Below are 20628 nucleotides of genomic sequence, written 5' to 3' on the forward strand. Positions count from 1 at the left end.
AGCAGGCGGGACTCAAAGGTACTCAGGGAGTGGACCCCGTGCTGCAGAAAGGTGTCATTTTCAGAGTCACTTTTCTGACCATCAGCCTCGTGCTTGAAACCACATTGTCTAGCCCCTCCCCACATGAGAACCAGGCTTTGGTGAAACTAGCTTTTGAAGGGACTCCGTTCCCCACGCTAATTGCAGCCCATCAGCTCTGCCCTCCTATAATAATGAGGCAGCGGCATTGCAAGCCCAGCAGCTTATTTTGAGATCGCAAATGACGGAGAGGGAGAAAGAGGGCTGGGAAAATCAATAGCTTTGTCCAGAAAACAGCACTTGGAGGCTGCCTCCCAAGAGGGTTTATTATTTTCTGAGGGTTTCCAGACCGCTTCATTTACAAGAAAAGAAAACATCATTTGGGCTTAAAGAAGGCTGCCCTCCAGAATGCCATATAAGCCTGTTGCTAAATTCAGAGGTGTAAACATGGAGCTGGGTCAGCTTTTCAGACCTGAGGCTGCTTTGAAAGGGCAACTTGTGTTTAACTGTATATACACTTTGGGCCCGATTTTCAGAAGTGCTGAACATCCCCAGTTCCAGCTGAACATAGCGGGGACCTGCTGCTGCTGACCACCTCTGGAAATTGGATGCCACGTGTTTCTCTCTGCTTGGAAACCTACATCCCCCCCACTTTTAATGATCACCGTTTGCACCTCTATTGCGCCTTCCATCCAAGGGCCGCAATGCCCTACACAGCACCAGTTAATTTAATCTCACAACACCCTTGTCAGGCAGATAAGGACTGTTATTCCCAATTTTAGAACTGAGGAAGCTGAATTGATTAAGTGACTTGCCAAAGGCCATAGAGGGAATCAGTGTTCCTGGCTCCTAGGCCCAGCTCCTCTAAGGTATTTAGGTGCCTACCTCTCATTGAAACTGGGCCATATATCTTAATCAAACCTTATCTCAGTAGGTCCTGGATGTTACTGCAGTACTTAGTAATGCACTAGCTCCCCTGAAAGGAATGCTGTAATGTGGAACCTCGCAGCGCACTCCTGTGGGCCTGACGATCTAGTGTTCTAATAAGCTTCATTATAATCAGTTTCATTTGTGAAACCAGCTGGGGGTAATTTTACCTGTTCATTATCCACGAAGGCCCATTGAGAGCAGCCAGCCATTAACCACGAAATTAATAGTTTTCATAAGTCATCGTGGCCTCGGAAAAGTACAGTTTCTGAAACCACGGCTGAAAAGCACCTCTCCATCATTCCTAATCTTCGTTTTGCAGGTTGATCGCTCTCCGAGTGGCCCTAGAGGACTCATGAAAGAGACACAATGCTCTAGAAGATGGGTCTAGCAACATTAACTTCCAGAGCATGCGGGTCCGGGGGGATGAATTGGATTTAGAGAAATGCCCATTTTCTGTAAATTGGTAAACTGTGTTTTTTCAAGCTGGGAAGAGTAGGGGGGCTTCTGCCAGACCACTACAGAAAGGGGGGCAAGCCGCGGTCAGTTCTTTGCAGATGGGCTGCTTGAACAGGGAGCTGGGAAGAGGAAGTACAAAGAAGAGAGTTTGGTTTACTGTGCAGGGCAGCAGGCAAGGCATTCATCCATGGCAAACTGAAATGGGAAAATGTTGCCTTGGGGGTGAAAGAGACATTGACATAGCAACGTCATCCCAAAGAGCTGGGCACAGCAACCACTGTCACACATTACTGAAATGCGGCCACTTCTGAGGTGGAACATAGCAGCACATAGAAACACTGCACAATAGTTTAGAACAGGAAGCGAAGAAGAATCCCATATCCGAATAAAACTGCAGGGGAATTTAGGCAGGTGGAAATGGGAATCTGGCCAGGACACTGGGGCTAGCACCCCTATTCTTGCAAAAAGATACCAGGAAATCTTTAATACTCTGGAGTGGAAGCCCCTGACCAGCAGTCAGAGCTTACAGAATCACAAATCCCCTACCCCCAGTCGTTACAGAGTTGATATTCCACGTGCCCGGAAATGGGGACATGAAAAAAGTGTACACAAAAAGGGGACACACTCTTTTAGGATGTTGAGGGAGGCCTCTCTGAAAACCTGCCTCGTGCATCAAACCTACTGCACCTCTTACACAGCGGCTTGCAGAACAGTGAGAAGGCCAGTAACTGTGATCAGGGTGAGGGAGAAGCAAGAGTCACTCACTAAGTTCAAGTCAAAATTTATGAACACATCAGAGCTGATTTGGACTAAGATCCATACTGGACAATGCTCCTTAAATTCATATCAAGCAAACTACCTCCCCCACCCCTTACTTTTTGTTTAATCTGGCATCCCCCTTTAAATGCAGGGAAGAACTCTCCTCTTGGCTACATACATCAGATCCCAACTCTGCACTGAGAATTTTATCCTGTGCGAAACTTCCAGACAGGAAAACAAGAGCTAGGTTTGCCTGGAGTGGAGTGGATCTGTGCTTGCTCTAAGTTTAAGGCAGGGATGCTTTATATTTCTCCTTGCTTTGTCCATCCCCTTGCAACTGCTCAGCATAGCATAGGCCCACAGAAGTGCTGGGCAAGAAGAGAGCAGGCCAAACAGTGCAGCAGGCCCTTTTCATCTCTTCCAACAGCCCCACAGCTCATGCTGCTCAGATCAGGGAGTCTGCCGAAAAAGCTCTTTAAAAGTTCCTGCTCCAAGCTGGAGGAAGCTTGTCTCTGACACCAGCTCAGCACTGGACACCACACAAAGAGACGGTAAAGAGCAGGGAAACCAGAGAAAAGCTGGACACCCATCTGCAAACCCCAGAACCTCCTCATGGCAGGAGGTAGACAGCCACTTATTACATCTCCTGTCACTCATCCAAGCACATTTCCCCTTCATTTGCCCTCTTCTATTTCCCTGCTGTGGCTGATTAGCCTGGTATAGCCTGCTGGAGGGAAGCCCTCCCCCCGTGATTAGCTGTCCGGGGCTACAGTAGGAAGTCTGTTTTCACCAAGCAAGATTTCAAAATTGCTTGTGAGCAACGCTAAGCTAAACCAGTATCAACTGGGGGTATTCTGGGGCAAAAATGAAAATGGGCGGAACCAACTGGCACAAAGAGGGTAGGAGTTTCTCATTCTCCTCTTGTTTAGTTTGGTTTTACATCAGGATGCAGTGCTGCCTAGTGGATAGAGACCCAGGGGTCCCTTTCCTGGCTCTGCCACTGGCTTGCTGGGTGACTTTGGGCAAGTCACTTCACCACTCTCTGCCTGAGTTTCCATCTCAGGTTTACTGATGATAGAATTGGGTAGTAAGGACTTCAGTGGCATCTCCCTGGCTTTCCCAGTGTAACTGAGATCAGAGTCCAGCCCTACATGTTTGCCTGCCTCCTATCCCAGGGAATTCCAAGGCAGAACTAGGGGTTTTTATCTTCTCCCCTACTTTCCAGCTGGAAAGGGATCATGTGCTCAATCCCAGCCTTTATCATGGCTCTTCCCCACCTCCTGGTTCTTCCTTCCCTAGTCCCTTTTCTCTTTCTTTTGTTGACATCATACCTGCTGATAGCTGCTCCCTGCACCACAAGCTGAGTCTTTGCAGAAAGAAGCCAAAATGGAGAACAGACAATTTATAGGAGCCCCACCCACAGGCAGGTCTAAGCTAATTAGTAGGAGGAGTTTGTGCACTATAAATAGGCTTGCCAGAATTCCATTTTTATGTTTTTAATAATTTTGATGGATAACCGTTTACTTTTAGGTTTCAGAGTAGCAGCCGTGTTAGTCTGTATTCGCACCAAGAACAGGAGGACTTGTGGCACCTTAGAGACTAGCCCATTTATTTGAGCCTAAGCTAGTTTATTTTTAAGCATTTTTTCTGCGGGTATGGATTTACGTTTTCACAGCTGTGCAAAATTAAGGGGGTTACGCCCTTTTGTTTTATTTGTATCCATTTAACTATTCACACTTCTATGTGAAATTATGGGGGGATCAGACAAGGAAGGGGTCAGTCAATAATGACAGAAGAGGCTGAGATTCAAAAAAAAGCTGAAGCTTTAGAATGGTTAAAACGCAGATGATCAACATCGCATGCGTATACAAAGTAAATATCCTGAACTCAAACTCTAAGACGTTCTCAAGCAGCATTTTCCTTACTTTGCCGAGCTGTAACTTTTATCAATGGAAACATTTTTTCGTAAGTTTGTGGGTGCCATTGCCATTTAATGACACTGACCAGTAAAAATGTCATCCTTCCAAACCTACCGACAAACAGCTCTGGTTCTGCGAGCTGTTACTCTTTGTTCGCCCTAGAAATGAAAGGACCAAAACACGGGGGGGCAGCTCAGCCTGGATTTGGGGGGACTTTAAATTTGGGTCTGAATTTTGCAGCTCGCGCTGTCGAGGAGATGGAGAGACGCCATAGGCCAGACAAAGCCCTCTTTGTGTGCATTCTCTATGCAGACATGATTTGCTGGCCTGTCCGTTTTCATTCACCCTCCCTTGTGTTCTGCAATCCCACTGTATAATAATGAAAACCCTTCCGCCCTGTGTGTTGGGGATAGCATTCTCATTTGCCACCCTCTTCCTCTCCAGATCAAATGTGGACCCCGGCAAGAATGCTCCACGGATTCCTGGTGAGGAAAAGTTTCCTGCTTTTCTGGAGGGCCCAGCAGCCCACATCCCTTCCACAAGGAATGGCCAGTATTGTCCAAAAGTAGGAGATTTAGCTCTCCCTACCTTAGGACAAGCCAAGGGATATTGCCTTACACATGGCAGGAGGCTGGTAACAACCTAGGTCATTCCCCTCCTCACACACAAGAAAGGTAAAACTGCTCAGACAATGGCAGTTCTGTGAAGGCTGCTCGTTAAGCTACCTACATTAAGCAGGTTTGAGGCTGCAGAGCAGCAACAACTTCTGGACAGTAATTGGAACTAGGGGGGCTGCCGCACACCCTGGCTTGAAGTAGAAATAACGAACACCATCAGCAGCAGCCCCGCATTTGCTCCAACTCAGACAGAGACAAACACCTACAAGATCTCTATCAAGCATTCTTACAACTACAATACCCACCTGCTGAAGTGAAGAAACAGATTGACAGAGCCAGAAGAGTACCCAGAAGTTACCTACTACAGGACAGGCCTAACAAAGAAAATAACAACGCCTAGCCGTCACCTTCAGCCCCCAACTAAAACCTCTCCAACGCATTATCAAGGATCTACAACCTATCCTGAAGGACGACCCAACACTCTCACAAATCCTGGGAGACAGGCCAGTCCTTGCCTACAGACAGCCCCCCAACCTGAAGCAAATACTCACCAGCAACTACATACCACACAACAGAACCACTAACCCAGGAACCTATCCTTGCAACAAAGCCCGTTGCCAACTGCGTCCACATATCTATTCAGGGGACACCATCACAGGGCCTAATAACATCAGCCACACTATCAGAGGCTCGTTCACCTGCACATCTACCAATGTGATATATGCCATCATGTGCCAGCAATGCCCCTCTGCCATCCATGTACATTGGTCAAACTGGACAGTCTCTACGTAAAAGAATAAATGGACACAAATCAGATGCCAAGAATTATAACATTCATAAACCAGTTGGAGAACACTTCAATCTCTCTGGTCACGCGATTACAGACATGAAAGTTGCGATATTACAACAGAAAAACTTCAAAACCAGAGTCCAGCGAGAGACTGCTGAATTGGAATTCATTTGCAAATTGGATACAATTAACTTAGGCTTGAATAGAGACTGGGAGTGGCTAAGTCATTATGCAAGGTAACATATTTCCCCTTGTTTTTTCCTCCCCCACCCCCCTGTTCCTCAGACATTCTTGTTAAACCCTGGATTTGTGCTGGAAATGGCCCACCTTGATTATCATACACATTGTAAGGAGAGTGATCACTTTAGATAAGCTATTACCAGCAGGAGAGTGGGGTGGGGGGAGAAAACCTTTTGAAGTGATAAACACCCATTTTTTCATGGTCTGTGTGTATAAAAAACATCCTCACTGCATTTTCCACTTTTATGCACCCGATGAAGTGAGCTGTAGCTCACGAAAGCTTATACTCAAATAAATTGGTTAGTCTCTAAGGTGCCACAAGTACTCCTTTTCTTTTTGCTATAAAAATTGTTTCAGCACCCCTGATTGGAACAGTATGGATGCCCTGAGGAGCCAAAGCTGGGCGGTCTGGTCTGGAGGGAAGGCTGCCATGATGACCTCTCTCAAAGCTTCTGCCCTGAGGACAATTCTGACCTGAATTCAGCTGGCTCTTTCATAGCTGAGCTGGCCCTGCAAAGCTAGCAGGAGTGAGAACACTTTGTCAGTAGAAGAAACGGATCTGACTCAAAGTCACCCAGGGAGCAGAGCTGCTGAGTAAGACGGTGCCATTAACCTACAGTCACATTGTTGGCTATAACCACACCTCAGGCCTCTTTTACTGTTCTCGCTTCTGGCACGCTTTGTCCCCGGTTGATCATTATTCTGCTTCAGCTCACCCCCACCGCTGGCTTGGGTCACAGTTCAGCTGTGAGACCTCTGCCAAGTTTTGCAAAGCCACTTCAAATATAAAGTCTTAAATATTTCCAAAATCTTTATTTTTATGGAGCTTGCCACATCCTCGGGGAGGGCTTCCCTCTTAGCGCCCTGGCGCTACGTCACTCCAGGACTATTCGCAGGACTTACTGAGCGCTCGATGCTGCGAGTCCTCCCAAGTGCTGTTCATGTCAGTAAAAGGGCAGAGAACTCAGCCCCACCAGAACTCACCCAGCACCACAGCTGGTTGAGCTCCCTTAAAGATTTTGTGACGAAAAATGACTTTTCGGATGATGATAAAATCCCCGTAAATTTGTCGTATCATTTGAAATGTTCAGCTGTTCCATCAAAATAAAACGAGAGCTTTCACTTTGAATTGAAACCAAGTTACTTCCGGTTTTTGCCTCTTTCTCCCTCCCCCGCCAGCTTCTCTCCCATCAAGAGGGGAAAAAGAAAGACAGGGAGAGGAGTGCTAAAAGCTCCCCAGAGAGAAAGAGATGGTTGGTTGATTGGTTTGAATAGAATCAAAACAAATGTTTTTGTTTCAGAGCAAATGCACATGAAATTTCTCATTACAATTAGATGAAAAGTTGAAAAATTCTGCCAGAAATTTTAAAAAGAAAAAAAGGCTTTGTTTCTTTTGAATTTTATGTGGAAAATCCATGTCATTTTTGACCAGTCCTCCTCTGCACATTGTAGGACTGGGCCTAACTCAGCAGCCGCAGCATTTCAATACACAAAGTCCAGGGCAGGACTTTATTAAAATATTTTTTTTCACAATCAGGTTTCGTTATCTACGGTGCTGTTAGCATCATCGAAAGATCATTTGCGCCAGATCCTCCACTGATGGCAATCGGCACAATTTCATTAACTCCACTGGAACCCCACCAGTTTACAGCAGGTTAGGACCATTTACTTTTAGAATACATGGGGCCAGGTCCTCCTCAGCTCAATCCCATTGAAGTTAACGGAAACGTCTATTTACACCAGCTAAAGATTTGGCCCATTGTTTTTAACCTGGCAGTGTCCCTATTAGCTCACCGGTGTAAATGCCCCCATTGTTTTTGCTCAGGAATTATTGGGCTGCAGTACCCCTGGGTTTTTAATAAATCCAATCAGCAGCTAGCTGATCAACAGCAGGGGAGCTCGGCGCTTCACTCTCTGAAAGGTAGGCATTGTTCACAAGCCGCTCGTAAAACTTCCAGGGCACAGTGGAGGTGGGAATTAGATGGGGTAGAAAAGATCCCTGGCATGTGCCCCTTCGTCTGAGATTGCCCTGGAGCCTTAATGACGCAAGCGAAGAGGATGGTGCCCAAAATACACACTAGGAACCTGGCCCCTGGCATCAGAGTCTTAGCACTGAGCACAGATGGAACCCCTCAGGCTGCAAACAGAAGGAAATTTGCTTTGCAGCTTGGTGAAATCTTCCAGCAGCCAATACAACACTGTGAAGAATAACTTCCTTTCACATTTTCTTTTACAGCCACACACGGCTGGGTCTACTGGGCACCCCGCAGCCTGTACCCAGCACTTCAGACACACGTGCCTGCTCCTATGAGATCACAGCAGGACTCACTGCCAATACACATCATAAAGAGCTGTTTTAGTTCATACTGTTTGGAGGAAGCGTGTTACCCTGACAAGGCTCCATTATGTGGGCAGCGCCAGCATAAACTGGCAAGCGGGTTTCTTCCAGCTCTCTCTGGTGCTTTCGGATTAGCGCGGGGTCACCTGAACCTTCACACACAACTCAAACCAACACCAGGCCTTGATCAAAACTTTGAAAGAGCTCCGGGCACATTCCCTGCCCCTTTATATCCAGGCCTTGCACTGCGGTGCTTGGTGCAGACACACGCAAGAGGCTGGTTTCTTGGTATTTTGAGGATGACCTTGTATGTAGTAGTTCCCTGAACTATTCCAAGGCTCACACAGGAGCAGGGCCTCTCCCTTTGGTTCTGCCACTGGTAGGGCTGGTGAGTTTCAGAACCCAGTGAATCATGGGCTGAGAGCTGATTAAAGTCAGCCTGGAGCAGAAATATTCCCAAGCCTGTTCTCAGGAGATTTGCAGCCCACGGTTTGGATAAGCAGCTCAAATCTGTGTTCCTCTGACTCAAACCCAAATTCCACACCTTTGAAGGTTCACCCATCACTACTTGTATGGTAGGAATTACCCCAGCTGTCAAAGTTGCCCAGAAGTCAGTCAAGCTAATGCTTTGCCCATGCAGCACGTGTAACATCATCACTTGAATCAGGTGTGGTTTTCACACAAGGAGAATGCTGCAGCGTTGTGACTAACACGGGGTGGAACTGTTGCTATCTTTCATCCATTTCAATTTGATATTCATGGCCATATTGGACTGAATGCACCTGATCTTGTCTGACCTTGGAAACTAAACCGTCCACGGCCTGGCTAGTATTTGAACAGGAGACCACCTGGGAATCTCGAGTGCGGTAGGCAGCCTTTCAACTTGATCCTCGTTACCAAAAGGCTTTACTCCACATATGGACAGTTTCCTGTTTGACTGGTGATGAGACAGGATTTGAAATTTCAGTTTGTGCTTTATAAAAGCACACTTGGAATAGACTCTTCCCACAATTTCAGTATCACAGGCCATGTGTGCACCAGCCTTATCCTAAAAATCTCCCACTGCTACCAATGCAGTGATTGCTAGTGCAGCCATACCACTGGGAACTGTGGAGTTATTTTCACCATAGCGTGTAGACCTGCTGTGAACAGGAGTGGACACTCCAGTGGTTAAAAAGCCAGTGGCCAGCAAGGAGTTCTGTCTACACGGGCTCTACCCCATCGCCACGTAGTCAACCGACATAACGGGCCTGATCCTCAGCTGCTATAAATCAATGTATCTCCAGTGAAGTCAAGGGAATTACATCGTTCAGCGCCAGCTGAGGATCTGCCCCAGCATTTGACAGGTATCTTGAGCTCAGGATATCTTGAATGCAGAAGCTATTATTTCACAACCAGAAACCACTGGGAATCTCACACAAATCTGGACTCCTGAGATTTTTTCCAGTTCAGCATCTAGACCTGAGCAGGTGGGGTACATTTCAATCAGCACCTCATTACGACACTGATAACAGCCACACGCATCTAAATGGAGACACACTCCCAGCCCTTCTGAAGTTCGCCCATCACCATTATGAGCTGCCAGTTCTGCAGCAGATTCAGCCCATCCCAGCTGTTTAACGCCACCATCTTGCTGTGTCCTGGGAAGGGAGCAGGCCATCTGTGTGAGGTTTATACACTGCTTTGACTGATGGGGAACAAAATACAGCTCCTTTATATCTCTTTGGAGAACAACCGTATTCCTATCTGAGATCCAAACCATGGTTTCAGTTCAAACCAGGTAGCTCTGTAATCACGTTGAGCCAGATGATAAAACTACCAGACTGAATGAGACACAATAGTCTGCTCAACAGTTTAGTTTGCTCTCTGTATTCAAGCACACATAACCCAAGCACTTGGGGCGGGGGGAGGGAGGGAAGGAAGGGGTCCATGCGTATAATTGGTTTCATATTCCAGTTTTCGGAGCTCCTTCCTGAGCGATGTCCGAGTCCCAGTTTCAAACATCCATCACGTTGTCTTCCCTGGATAGCTCCAGTCTCTGGAATACTTAGTATGGGTTCCTCTGGCAGCTTCCTGCTGTTTTTCAACCATAATAGGGAGATGAAGGAAGAATCCTTGAAACCTCTTGATTTATCTGAGTCGGATAAAGGTCAAAGCATGTCCTTCCACAGGCTTTCAGCTGCTACCATAGCTACACATACATGTGTGTGCATACACATATAGGGGTATATATATTTCCAGCCAGTAGAAGTTCATAACGTTTCCAGAATGGAATATTATGTGCTGGTGCTTCCCCTACAGACAAATATGGGGAACTCTCTTTCATCTATTCCTCCCCAACAAGAGCAGGACGAGGTTAACCCAAAGGATGAAGGGCTGTATTAGAGTAGAAAACCTGATCTGTGATTGAGCGAGCTAGGACATGGTGATTTTAATCTTGGAGGAGGATTACACAGAGAGAATGAGTGTGTGAATGTGTGTGTCTGTTGTGTCCTTATAGTGTCTGGCACTGAAACAGCATGAGAAACTTCAACCATGCTTTACGACAGTGAGTTTCAGCCTGGGGTCCGCAGACTATGTCTAAGATTTCCAAAGGATCCGGACCACCCTTTGAAATTTTTTAGGGGTCTGCAAATGCAAAAAGGTTGAAAACCATTGCTTTAGGATAACCATGATTTAACCATGCGACCCCACCTAGAAAAAAAATACACAACTAAGAGCAGGGCACAAATGTCTTGTCCCCAGCCTTTAATTATATAGGAACATACTGGGGCTTATTTGTAAACACCATTGCAAATTACACAGTACTTCCATATACCTGCAGATTAGGCTGCCATTACATTTAGTAGATGTAAAGATGATGACTATATGTGCTGAACTATGATTTAGAGGGCAGATATAATCAGACTTATACTTAGTGAAGAGATGGAATTCACTACAGAGACCTCCAGCTGTAACATGGTGCCTGCCCTGTAACGAAACAATCCAGCTCTCCTAGAAGGTGAAGAATTGCATGAGGTCTGTGCCATGGAACTTCAAGTGTTTCAGAATTCTTTCCTAGCAGCTGATTCGGTGTTAAAGAACTGGGTTGTCATATCAAGAGGTGGCTTTAACGCTATTGGGCTAATCCCAGAATATGACACGTCCCCTCCCTCCACTCTGGAGCTACCAGACATGACTGCAGTGAACTGCTTTGTGTTCCACAGCCTTTCAGAGTGACTATTGCAGGCAGTGCAACAATGACAGACATTGCTCTCCTACCCAAAGACTAAAGAGCTTTGCACGTTATGTTCTTTCCTATGGCATGCCCAGTAGATTCCAAGGTAGAGTGAGATCAGAACAACCCACAAAGCCATGACCCCAACTCTGCACCCCCTGAAATAGTAAAATGGGGGCAGAGGGGGAATTGGTTAAGATGGCCATGGGTATTTGATGTACATGGCCAGTCTCTATATGTTCACTTGCGAGTTACAAAAGGAGGGAGAGTACAACCGTGTTTGTGGCACCACTATCAATACTCCACAGACTATCACAGGGAAAGTCAGGGACGCACGCACCTCACACCAGGTGCCACATTCCAATCACTCACACACCCATTAGGCTGGAAGATGGGATGGCATATCAGTGCTTCTGGATTAAAAGCAGGAGTCACAGGATTCTGTCTGCTCAGGCTGGCAAGAGCAGAGAACATCACAGCAGCACAGCTGTGTTAAATGAGGCATAGGAGGCAGCTAGTCTTTTGGAACAGGTTTTTGCTTGTAATTTTGAAGACCTCCCCCCCCCAGATACCACAGCAACCAGCACCGTAGAAACACACAGATTGACTGTTCAGACAGGAGGGCAATAAGCGAGAGGCCTAAGAGCCAGTCCCAAGAGCAGCAGGAACGGGAGTGACAGAGCTGTGAACACAGCCCATAGGAATGAGCATGAAGGGATAAAAAAACCCCAAGGGCCTCACTCCAAATGAGCTAATACTCTAGGCGCCTGCTCAGAGAGAGGCCAGACTGAAAGGACCCGACAGCAAGGCACTGTTGTGCAGTTACACTGTAACACATTCAGACTCTTTAGTGACCCCTGGGTGCCTGCTGAATATTAACCATGCCCCGGAAGTCTAGAGCCAGCATTACAAATAGGGACTTTTTAAGGCAGAGGGTTAAGTGCTCCCCTTGCTGATTGGAGCCCTGAAGGAATAGTCTGAAAAAAGCCCCGTTTGAGTTGGTTAAAAAGAACTGCAGCTGTAGCCCTTTTTAAAGCTTTACGAGGAGGCAGGGGGTTGTTTTTAAAGCGCTGATCAAAGTCACCTGCTAACACCAGACTTGAGCCTATAGTCTGGAAAACCCACCAACCGTAGCAATGTTCTAGTTCTGCATGTCTCTCAGGGGTCACTTCAATTTAATCTGAAGTGGGGGTTTTTACCCACAAAAGCTTACGCCCAAATAATTCTGTTAGTCTTTAAAGGTACCACCAGACTCCTGACTGTTTTTGTGGATACAGACTAACATGGCTACCCTCTGATCAATTTAATAAACCTCTCATTATAGCAACATGTTTGTCAAGAATAATGATTTTTACACACACACCAATTGTTTAAAATACAAGAACTAGAAAATTAGCCAGCAGGTTCCTACAACAACTCCCATGGCGTTTCAGAGCGCCTTGACTCTACTGCCATCTACTGACAGCAAGAAGCGTAGCAGGTGTCTTTTGGTTGCATTGGCAGATGACCTACAGAAGGATACAACAGAAATTAATCAAAATGTTACCTTGTAGCAATGAGTTCCACAGGCCAATGTGCTTAAGAAGTATATTCTTTTATTCCCTTTTAATTTTGTTGCCTTTTGGTTTAATCAGGTGTCCCCTTATTCTTGGATTATGAAGGAAGGAACAGGAGCACGCAATTTATCACCTATGCACCATTTATTATTTTGTATACCTCTAACATAACCCCTCCAAACTCAAATGCCTCAGTCTTTTCCATCTCTTTTCATAGGACATCACCTCTAATTGTTTTCATCACCTGTCTCTGGTGGGATATGGTATTTCACCTCACAGATGGAAAGATTGAGGCATGGAGAAGGAAAGTGACTTGCCCCCGTGCAAGTCAAAGAAGGGCCAAAACCAGAAACCAGGACTCTGGACCCCCACTAAAAATGGTTCAGACAATACAAATAAAAATATCTTTAGTTGCTTCTTCTCTTCAGGACTGTTGCTGAATGCTTTCGCTCGAAGAAGGTGCACACTGAGGCTTCAAGCGAGTGGAACTGCATTGTATTTTGTAATGCTGATTAATGCAACTTCCACTCCTGCCCCAACTCTGCTACAGAAATAATGCTGTTCACAGGCTGTCTTGAGAAGCAAGTAGCAGGATGTATGATGAGAATGAGACATTAAGCCTCCCAGGTATGTAACAGGCAGTATGCCACTATTTTACAACCAATAGAGAGCTTCTCCTGCAGGAACATTTGATATGTGATGGTCAAATGACCCTGTCTTCTGCACCAGTATGAGGTGCAGTCCCTCTCACACTCAGAGGCCATTGGTGCAGCAGGGAATGCTTTCCTCCGTCACATTAAGACTATTGTATCACACTTGTGACTCTCTCATTCCATCTCCACCAAGGTAACAAAGCCTACAACATTCATACCCCCATTTGGGACTGGAGACTATGTGCTAGGGTGGTTACACTTCAAGGACTTATTACCAATACAAAAAGGCCCTGATCTAGGAGGAAGGTATGTGCAGGATCATTTCTGCCTTATGCCTTGCACTAAGAAAACTGAGAACAGCTGGATCAGCTTTGATTTCAGTCCCTCACAGCAAATTAGTCCAAATCTGGCTCTCACTGGAACTCCATGAGAATATTCCTCAGAACTGGCAAGTCCTGTGGGTTGGGTCATTTTATTCAGAACCTCACTTGCTCTATTTCCCCTCTCTTCTCCATGCAGCTAGATAGAGGGGCTGGCGCTGGGAGACAGAGGGCTGATTTGGGCGAATGAACCCACAAATTGATTTTTAACTCAGGTCATTTTTAGTTACTATGCCCACAGGCTTTTTTCAGCAAATGGCATTTTATTATTTCAATAGCCAGTATTGCACAGGGTTCGGAATGATCTCCTCACCAAGATTTTAAACATCTACACACCTCTGGTCTCATCATTCAGAATAAGTTAAAAGAACTTTGACTTATTTTAAATACCTTTTAATTACAATTAAATGCCAAAACACATTTGAGGTGTTCCAGTCATTTAGTTCTCACAAATATCTTGGGCAGCTGCCAGCCCTCAGAAGGCTTTTTCAACCCAGCTCTCCTCCAGATGCGTTTCAGATCTTTTTCAAACTTTGCCTGGAAAGAAAAAGGAACGACTGTGAGCTCTCTTGGAAGTGACACGTTCAAACCAAGACACCCCACTGCATAAAAAGTATCCTAAAGAGAAGCTGGTTGTTATCTGTATGAAGGAAGCAGTACATTACCTAGGCAGCCTATCCCGCTTCTCAGAATATGCTCCAGTTCTTATTGCAGAAAATGCATTTCAAATGCCGTATAACCGCATTTTAGAAATGTTCCATTAGAAATACTGAAAACGGAGACATATTTAACGAGTTCAAATGTTAAAAAAAACTAGTATCCAGTAGGGATCAAGAAAGGAAATGGGACCTTTAACACTGGCTCTTTAAACTTGAAGGGGTTAACTGGGACTAACAAGACACAAACACCTTCTAAGGACATGTGTGGTGGGAGAAAGACTAGAACAGGGATGAAAATTTGAAGCATGGAAGAACTGTGGGCTGTGGAAAGGCAGAGCTAAGTAGCCCATACAACCAATGGAGTTGCATCTGCCTCCACCAGTCTGAATGTGGACCCATGTCCTTCCCTCCTACCCCATTCTAGAAAGTAAAATGCTTCTGGGCAGGAGTGCAGTGTGATATTTTCTCCTTACAGCTGCTGACACTGGCTGTTCTGTGCACATCAGTTGAGGATGCTGGCAAGACAGGTAGAAAATGGTTATTACACCAACTATCCAAACACATCTTGGGCATGTGTACTACTCGTTGGTGCCTATGTCAAGAGATTATTTTTATCCACTGAAGAAGTCGTAACCATTCATCTTTTCAAATTATTTGAATGTCAAGATAGATCACCACGCATAGCGATGTATCATTCAAAGTTTAATATATCTCTTTCCAGCTATACAAATTTTAAATAATTGGCCAAGGACATCCAAGTCAAAAAACAAGCCAAAAAGTTCAGAGGGTTCCGAAACCAGCATGATCTGCAAAGCCACCAGCCCAATGCACTGGAATTGCTCCAATCAGATTGCTGCTGTTTTTCACAAGTCAATTCTAGATTAAAAGCACCACATAAACTGCTAGCCATATCTAAAGAAAGTGCCAGCCACTTTTTGAAAATATGCCTCTGTTGATCCCAATCTCACCTGACGTTTCTTCCTGCGACCATCTAGTACCTTCCTCCGCAAAAAACGCGTTCGTTTGAGCAGCTTTTTGTACTTATGCCGATTCATTTTCCTCCTGCGGATCTTCAACACATTCTTACACTCAACCTTGTTAGTGCTGACTTCTCCTTCCTCTTCCTCCACATCAGCTCCCCCTTCACATGGGGGACAGTCATATTGTTGGGTAGGCTCATAACCTAGCTTTTCATGAACATTGATGATCTCCACTTTAGGGAGGGAGTATCTAACAGTCAGCCAGCTTTCTAAAGGGCTGATGGACATTTTTCTGGGGACCAGCATTTCTTCCAGTTCAGGGTCCACGGCATACCAGCGCTGAGGTTGGGCTCCATTCTTATTAGAGGGTTGTGTGCTGTAATTTGCAGATGTGGGACCAGAGCACAGCACAGAAGACGTTGATCTTGGCAAAAAACGTCCTCAAAAAAACAAGAGTTTTGTTTAAACTTCTTGAAGAACACATAACATGAGTGTCTACCTTTAAAATAGCTAAATATTAAAATTACACCCAAAAAGCTACTTTAAAAGTTATTTAGGTTGCAAATTCAAGCACTTGGAAGCCAAATTTACTCTCGCCTGTGCAACTGTAATTCCACCCCTTGTGCATCCATTCTGTTCACTGAATGAGGTAGGGGTCATGTGGAAAACACAGTGCGTAATCACGTAATTAAAGACTGTATCAATGCATATGCACAAGGGGTCAAATTAAAGTGCATTGGGAGGCATAAAACTGGCATTTTTAACTTCTGAGTGGGTGAGTTTGCAAGAAAAAGTAATTTAGGTTAACACAGAAAATTGCATACAAAAAACTACTTTGTTTATTCAAAAGAAAAAGACAAACACATTCTATTGTGTACAGCTGTAACAACCCACAAATCGTGCGCCACTGGCCGGGTTTGAACCCTGAACCTTCAGGATTGCAACACAGACTTCTACTACAGCAGCCTGCAGCAGCAGTGGGATGTTATCTCTGGGAAGATATGGGCATGCAGGTCTGGTTGAGGGGAGGCCAGTCCATCTCTTTTCCCCTCCCACTCCTCAGGAGATGGAAGACTCCTGCATCTCATGGTTTCCCCAGAAGAAAGAATGGAATGCTGGGGCCAAGTGCATCAGGGGTGGGTTATGGGATGATCCCAGCCTAACTCTGTCTCTCTCCCTCACTCAGGTGTTGGAGGAGCTCCTAGTGGTGCACCCAAGAGAGGGGATGGATGACAAATCAGGTCCATGGCATGTGTTTGGCTAGGGAGGGACAAAAGGGAAAAACCTGGCTTAAATGTACCACAGTGGTATAACTACGGTATATAGTTACTGATGTTGCTTTTGTGGACCCATAGTTCAAATACACAGGAAATTTCAAATAATGATTTGGACCACTATGTTCAAAAACAGTTTAACACTAAAGAATGCAGACGTTAAACTGTAATTTACCCATGAGCTGAACTAAGGCAAAAAGTGCACTTTACCTTAAGGAAAAGGGTACAATTCAACCAGCTAAAATTAAGCTAAAGAGGTTACCCCCGCATCTAGAGTAGGAAAAAAGTCAGATCTAGAAAGATCCTAAGAACCTGAAAAGATCTCAGCATTCAATCCTCCTGCTCCCAAATACATTAATTCCCCTTAAGATCATGTATAAAGTTAAGGCAAAACCTCACAATAGTGTCAATACACACCAATCAGCAGGATTAGTGACCTACTGTTCTTCAGCACAAACGACTGATTCTCCTGACTTGTAATGCTTGCGGGCAAAAGAAACTCTGGAAGTCTAATTACCTCTGAAAACTTCAAAATCAGGTTTTGCACTAGGAGTTCTAACACAGACGCACTCAGGGGGATTTTAGTTTCACCGTTCTGTTTACCTGCAAATCGTGAGGCCTTCGCTAATTGAGAAGTTAGTCGTGATATCATCATATTTGTTACTGATTTCTTCCTTCTGTAAGAACCAGTAAAGACTGCCAAAATAAGAACATTTATTCAGTGAACTATACAAAACTGGAAGGAACTGAACCAGGCACCCACCCTGATCACCCCCAACCGCTCCCCCGCCAGGGCCCCCCCCGCCGCCGCCACGGCCCCCTCCAACCGCTCCCCCTCCGCCACGGCCCCCTCCAACCGCTCCCCCGCCAGGGCCCCCCCGCCGCCACGGCCCCCCCCCAACCGCTCCCCCGCCAGGGCCCCCCCGCCGCCACGCCCCCCCCAACCGCTCCCCCGAACCGCTCCCCCGCCAGGCCCCCCCCAACCGCGCCCCCGGTCACGCCCCCCCGCTGCGGCCCCCCCATGACCCTTTACTACGGGGACCCGGGGAATAGGCCGCCACCCCGCGCTGCATGTGGGCTCCCCGAGCCGAGCCCGCCCCGGCCCGGCCTCCCGTCCCCCCAGCGGGGAGGGCCCGGGCCCGCCCGCCCGCACTCACCATCCCAGGCCCGCCGCCCGGGCCGCCCCGCCCCCACACACACCGCGGTTCCCGGAAATTCCGGCGACGCTCCGGCCCGCCCGGCCCCGCGCCCCAGCGCCCGCGTTCCGGCCCCAGCGGTTCCAGGCCCGCTGGCCGGTGTAGCAGCATAAACGGCCCCCTGGCCGCTTGTGCGCCCCAGGTTGTACTGCGCATGCTCAGTACGGGATGGCCGCTGTCCGGGGTGGGGGGAACACGTGGAAAACATAGTGCGTAATCACGAAATTAAAGACCCGTAGGCATCCAGCCAGAGCCTTGGGGCAGCTCCTGACATGGAAGCTCTTCTCCAAGATGGGTTTGGCAACCCAGACCGGCTGAAGCCTGTCCACATTTAAACTGATACTGCGGAGACCAGGAAGGGCTCTCTCTTGTTAACGTCAATACTCCATAGTCATTGGCCCTGGATGCAAGGGGCTGATATCCCTCATTTGCGCCATGGCTTTGTCTGTCAAACCCTTCAACTAAAACACCCTTCTTACCTGCAGCAGCTTCTAGCTTCCTAGGATATGATCGCACTAGTTTTTTAGTCAACGCTGCTTCTTCCAGGGTCAACAAGACCTACGTTTCTAAAGGCAAGAAATACCCATGCTAATCGGAGGAAGAGGGTTGGGGCGGGGTGGGGCGCAGAGGAGGCAGAACAAGCTATGTGCGCCTTCTTTACATGGCATGAAAAAAAACACGGTCCACCCACCCCACAGTTTCTCTTTTGCACCTTTCCTTCAAGTGAATCAAAGCAAACACACACATTCCATCAGCAAGCAACTTCTGGTTGGTGCACCACAGCACTGGACCATGGACAGGTCATTATGATATGGGGACACTTCCAGGTTGCCAGTGGCGGTCAAAGGAATGAGGGGTCTATGGAGCAGAACGTAGACATGCTGCCACCACACACAGCTGCAGGTTATGAACCAGTTTTCAACCAGTAGCTTCATTTCTCCCCCTCTAAAAGGCAGCATGAATGGGTAGCAGAATTAGATATGTCTGAACAGGAGGGAGTATTCGTGAAGGGAAAAGCTGTAACTACACTGAGTTTAAAAAATAGCTTCTATTTGGACCCCTGAAACACCCTCAGGTGACTATGAAGAGCATTACAATGACTGGATGAACAGCACAGAGCCTTTAACCAACTGTAGTTCTCAGCAATAGCAACTGACCGTCAGTGCCATCCAGTAATAGTTTGGCAGCCTTGATGACAAGCACTTTGGGGGTAGTTACCAAGATTTTAGAGTTTGCATCACCTGAAGTGATGAAGTTACGCCAGCTGGGGGAAGGGTGTAAGTGCAGAAGGCAGAGGACAAAGGAAGGAGTTGTAATTTAGGGACAGCCCTGATGCACTTGTAGGGGCAGCTGTGAAATGCACCTAATCGCAAGTCTCTCTGAGACTACGGAGAACGTTAGACAGTGTGCAGATGTAGCATGTCCAGAGAGGGCTGCAGCAGCAGTACCCCCACCCCATGGGCATAGCAAGAAGGAATTTAACACAAAGTGTCCCATAGGTGTAAGGTACTGCTATTTCAGCCATAGAAGAGCCATGAATAGCCCAGGCCACCTGTAATGCCCTGGCTAGATTTAACACTGAAATTCAGTGCACACAGAGTGATTAGTTGCAGTGCCAGATTTGTTTCCTAAGCCTCTTTTGTCTCTGAGGAGCTGAGTCATCTAAAGGCTTTCTGTTTTCACCCTCCCACCTTTGCAGGAGGAGGGCAGTATTTGTTTATGGCTCTAGCCACCCAGGGAAACTCCAGGAAGAATTGGATCAAGGCAACCCCAGGCCCTGTGTACACCACAACAATGCCGGCTCCCGCACACTAGCTTAGCCCCCTTTGCCTCCCCCCGATGCCAAGACCACCCCGCATTGAAGGGGTGGTGGAAACAACAGACCTTGACCCCATTTGTTCCCCACAAGCACCACTAGTGCCCCTGCCTTCATGGGAAGGCAGGGATGGGCCCCCAGTACGTATCCCACTAGCTGGCAGTGTTTCTGCTTGGGGGGAAGCGAGTAGGGGCTCCTGCACTCTTTCAGGAGGTCGGATGCTGGTATTAACGCCCTAATGAGATGTAGAACAGTGGTTCTCACCCAGGGGCCTGAGGCTGCCCTGGGGCGGGGGGGGGGGGGGTGCACCAAGCGTTAGACTCACTGGGGCCCAGGGCAGAAAGCTGAAGCCCTGAACATGGGGCTGAAGCCCAGGCCCTGAGCCCTACCACCCAGGGCTGAAGCCGGAGCCTGAGCCATGTAGCTTTGTGGGAGCCCCTGTAGCACAAGGCCCCAGCTGACTGACCTGTTTGCTAACCCCTAACACTGACCCTGGCTTTTATGTGCAGAAAAGCCATTAGGGTGACCCAGGTGGGCCATGGAGTTTTTATAGCATATTGAGAACCCATGATGTAGAAGGTAGTTTGCACCTCCCACAGCAATTGGCTCAGTGGGACTTAGTTATGGTTCATCTGCCATTGGTACTCTGGCATGAGAACAAGGGGAAAAAAGAGTGAAAACTTGAGCAAGGTCCCTGGACATGGGATCTGTATCTTAAGCCAGCTTGCAAGATTGCACTGGGGCAGGTTTTGAAGAATATCTTCTGTCCAGGAAGAGACCACTCATAGCTTTGGCCCTTGTCCATGTTGCTATTAAAATCACACCTCATC

General features: G+C 47.0%; 1 protein-coding gene across 2 annotated transcripts; it reads right to left on the bottom strand.

The window, feature by feature from the left end:
• Positions 1-14172: 14172 nt before the first annotated feature.
• Positions 14173-18002, bottom strand: AURKAIP1 (aurora kinase A interacting protein 1). Of its 2 annotated transcripts, none has more exons than XM_074975103.1 (4): positions 17820-17874; positions 17390-17482; positions 15501-15952; positions 14173-14410 (listed from the first exon to the last, which is right to left on the bottom strand). In XM_074975103.1, the coding sequence occupies exons 1-4, from the start codon at positions 17857-17859 to the stop codon at positions 14309-14311; spliced, it is 687 nt and encodes a 228-aa protein (XP_074831204.1). In that variant the 5' UTR covers positions 17860-17874; the 3' UTR covers positions 14173-14308. The 2 variants fall into 2 exon arrangements, with proteins under 2 accessions (XP_074831204.1, XP_074831205.1); XM_074975104.1 differs by lacking the exon at positions 17820-17874 and adding an exon at positions 17944-18002 and having other exon boundaries at positions 14175-14410.
• Between the last annotated feature and the right edge of the window lie 2626 nt (positions 18003-20628).

This window comes from Natator depressus, chromosome 18 (assembly GCF_965152275.1).
Source record: "Natator depressus isolate rNatDep1 chromosome 18, rNatDep2.hap1, whole genome shotgun sequence".
NCBI lineage: Eukaryota > Metazoa > Chordata > Testudines > Cheloniidae > Natator > Natator depressus.

What these genes read in the sequence shown, in the direction of transcription:
- AURKAIP1 (XM_074975103.1), bottom strand. Translation starts at nt 17,859, where the DNA reads ATGCAGCGCGGGGTGGCGGCCTATTCCCCGGGTCCCCGTA. An exon ending in GAAGGCCTCACGATTTGCAG is followed by an intron (nt 15,953 to 17,389) that starts GTAAACAGAACG and finishes TGTTTTTTTGAG; the next exon opens with GACGTTTTTTGCCAAGATCA. An exon ending in GTCGCAGGAAGAAACGTCAG is followed by an intron (nt 14,411 to 15,500) that starts GTGAGATTGGGA and finishes TTTTCTTTCCAG; the next exon opens with GCAAAGTTTGAAAAAGATCT.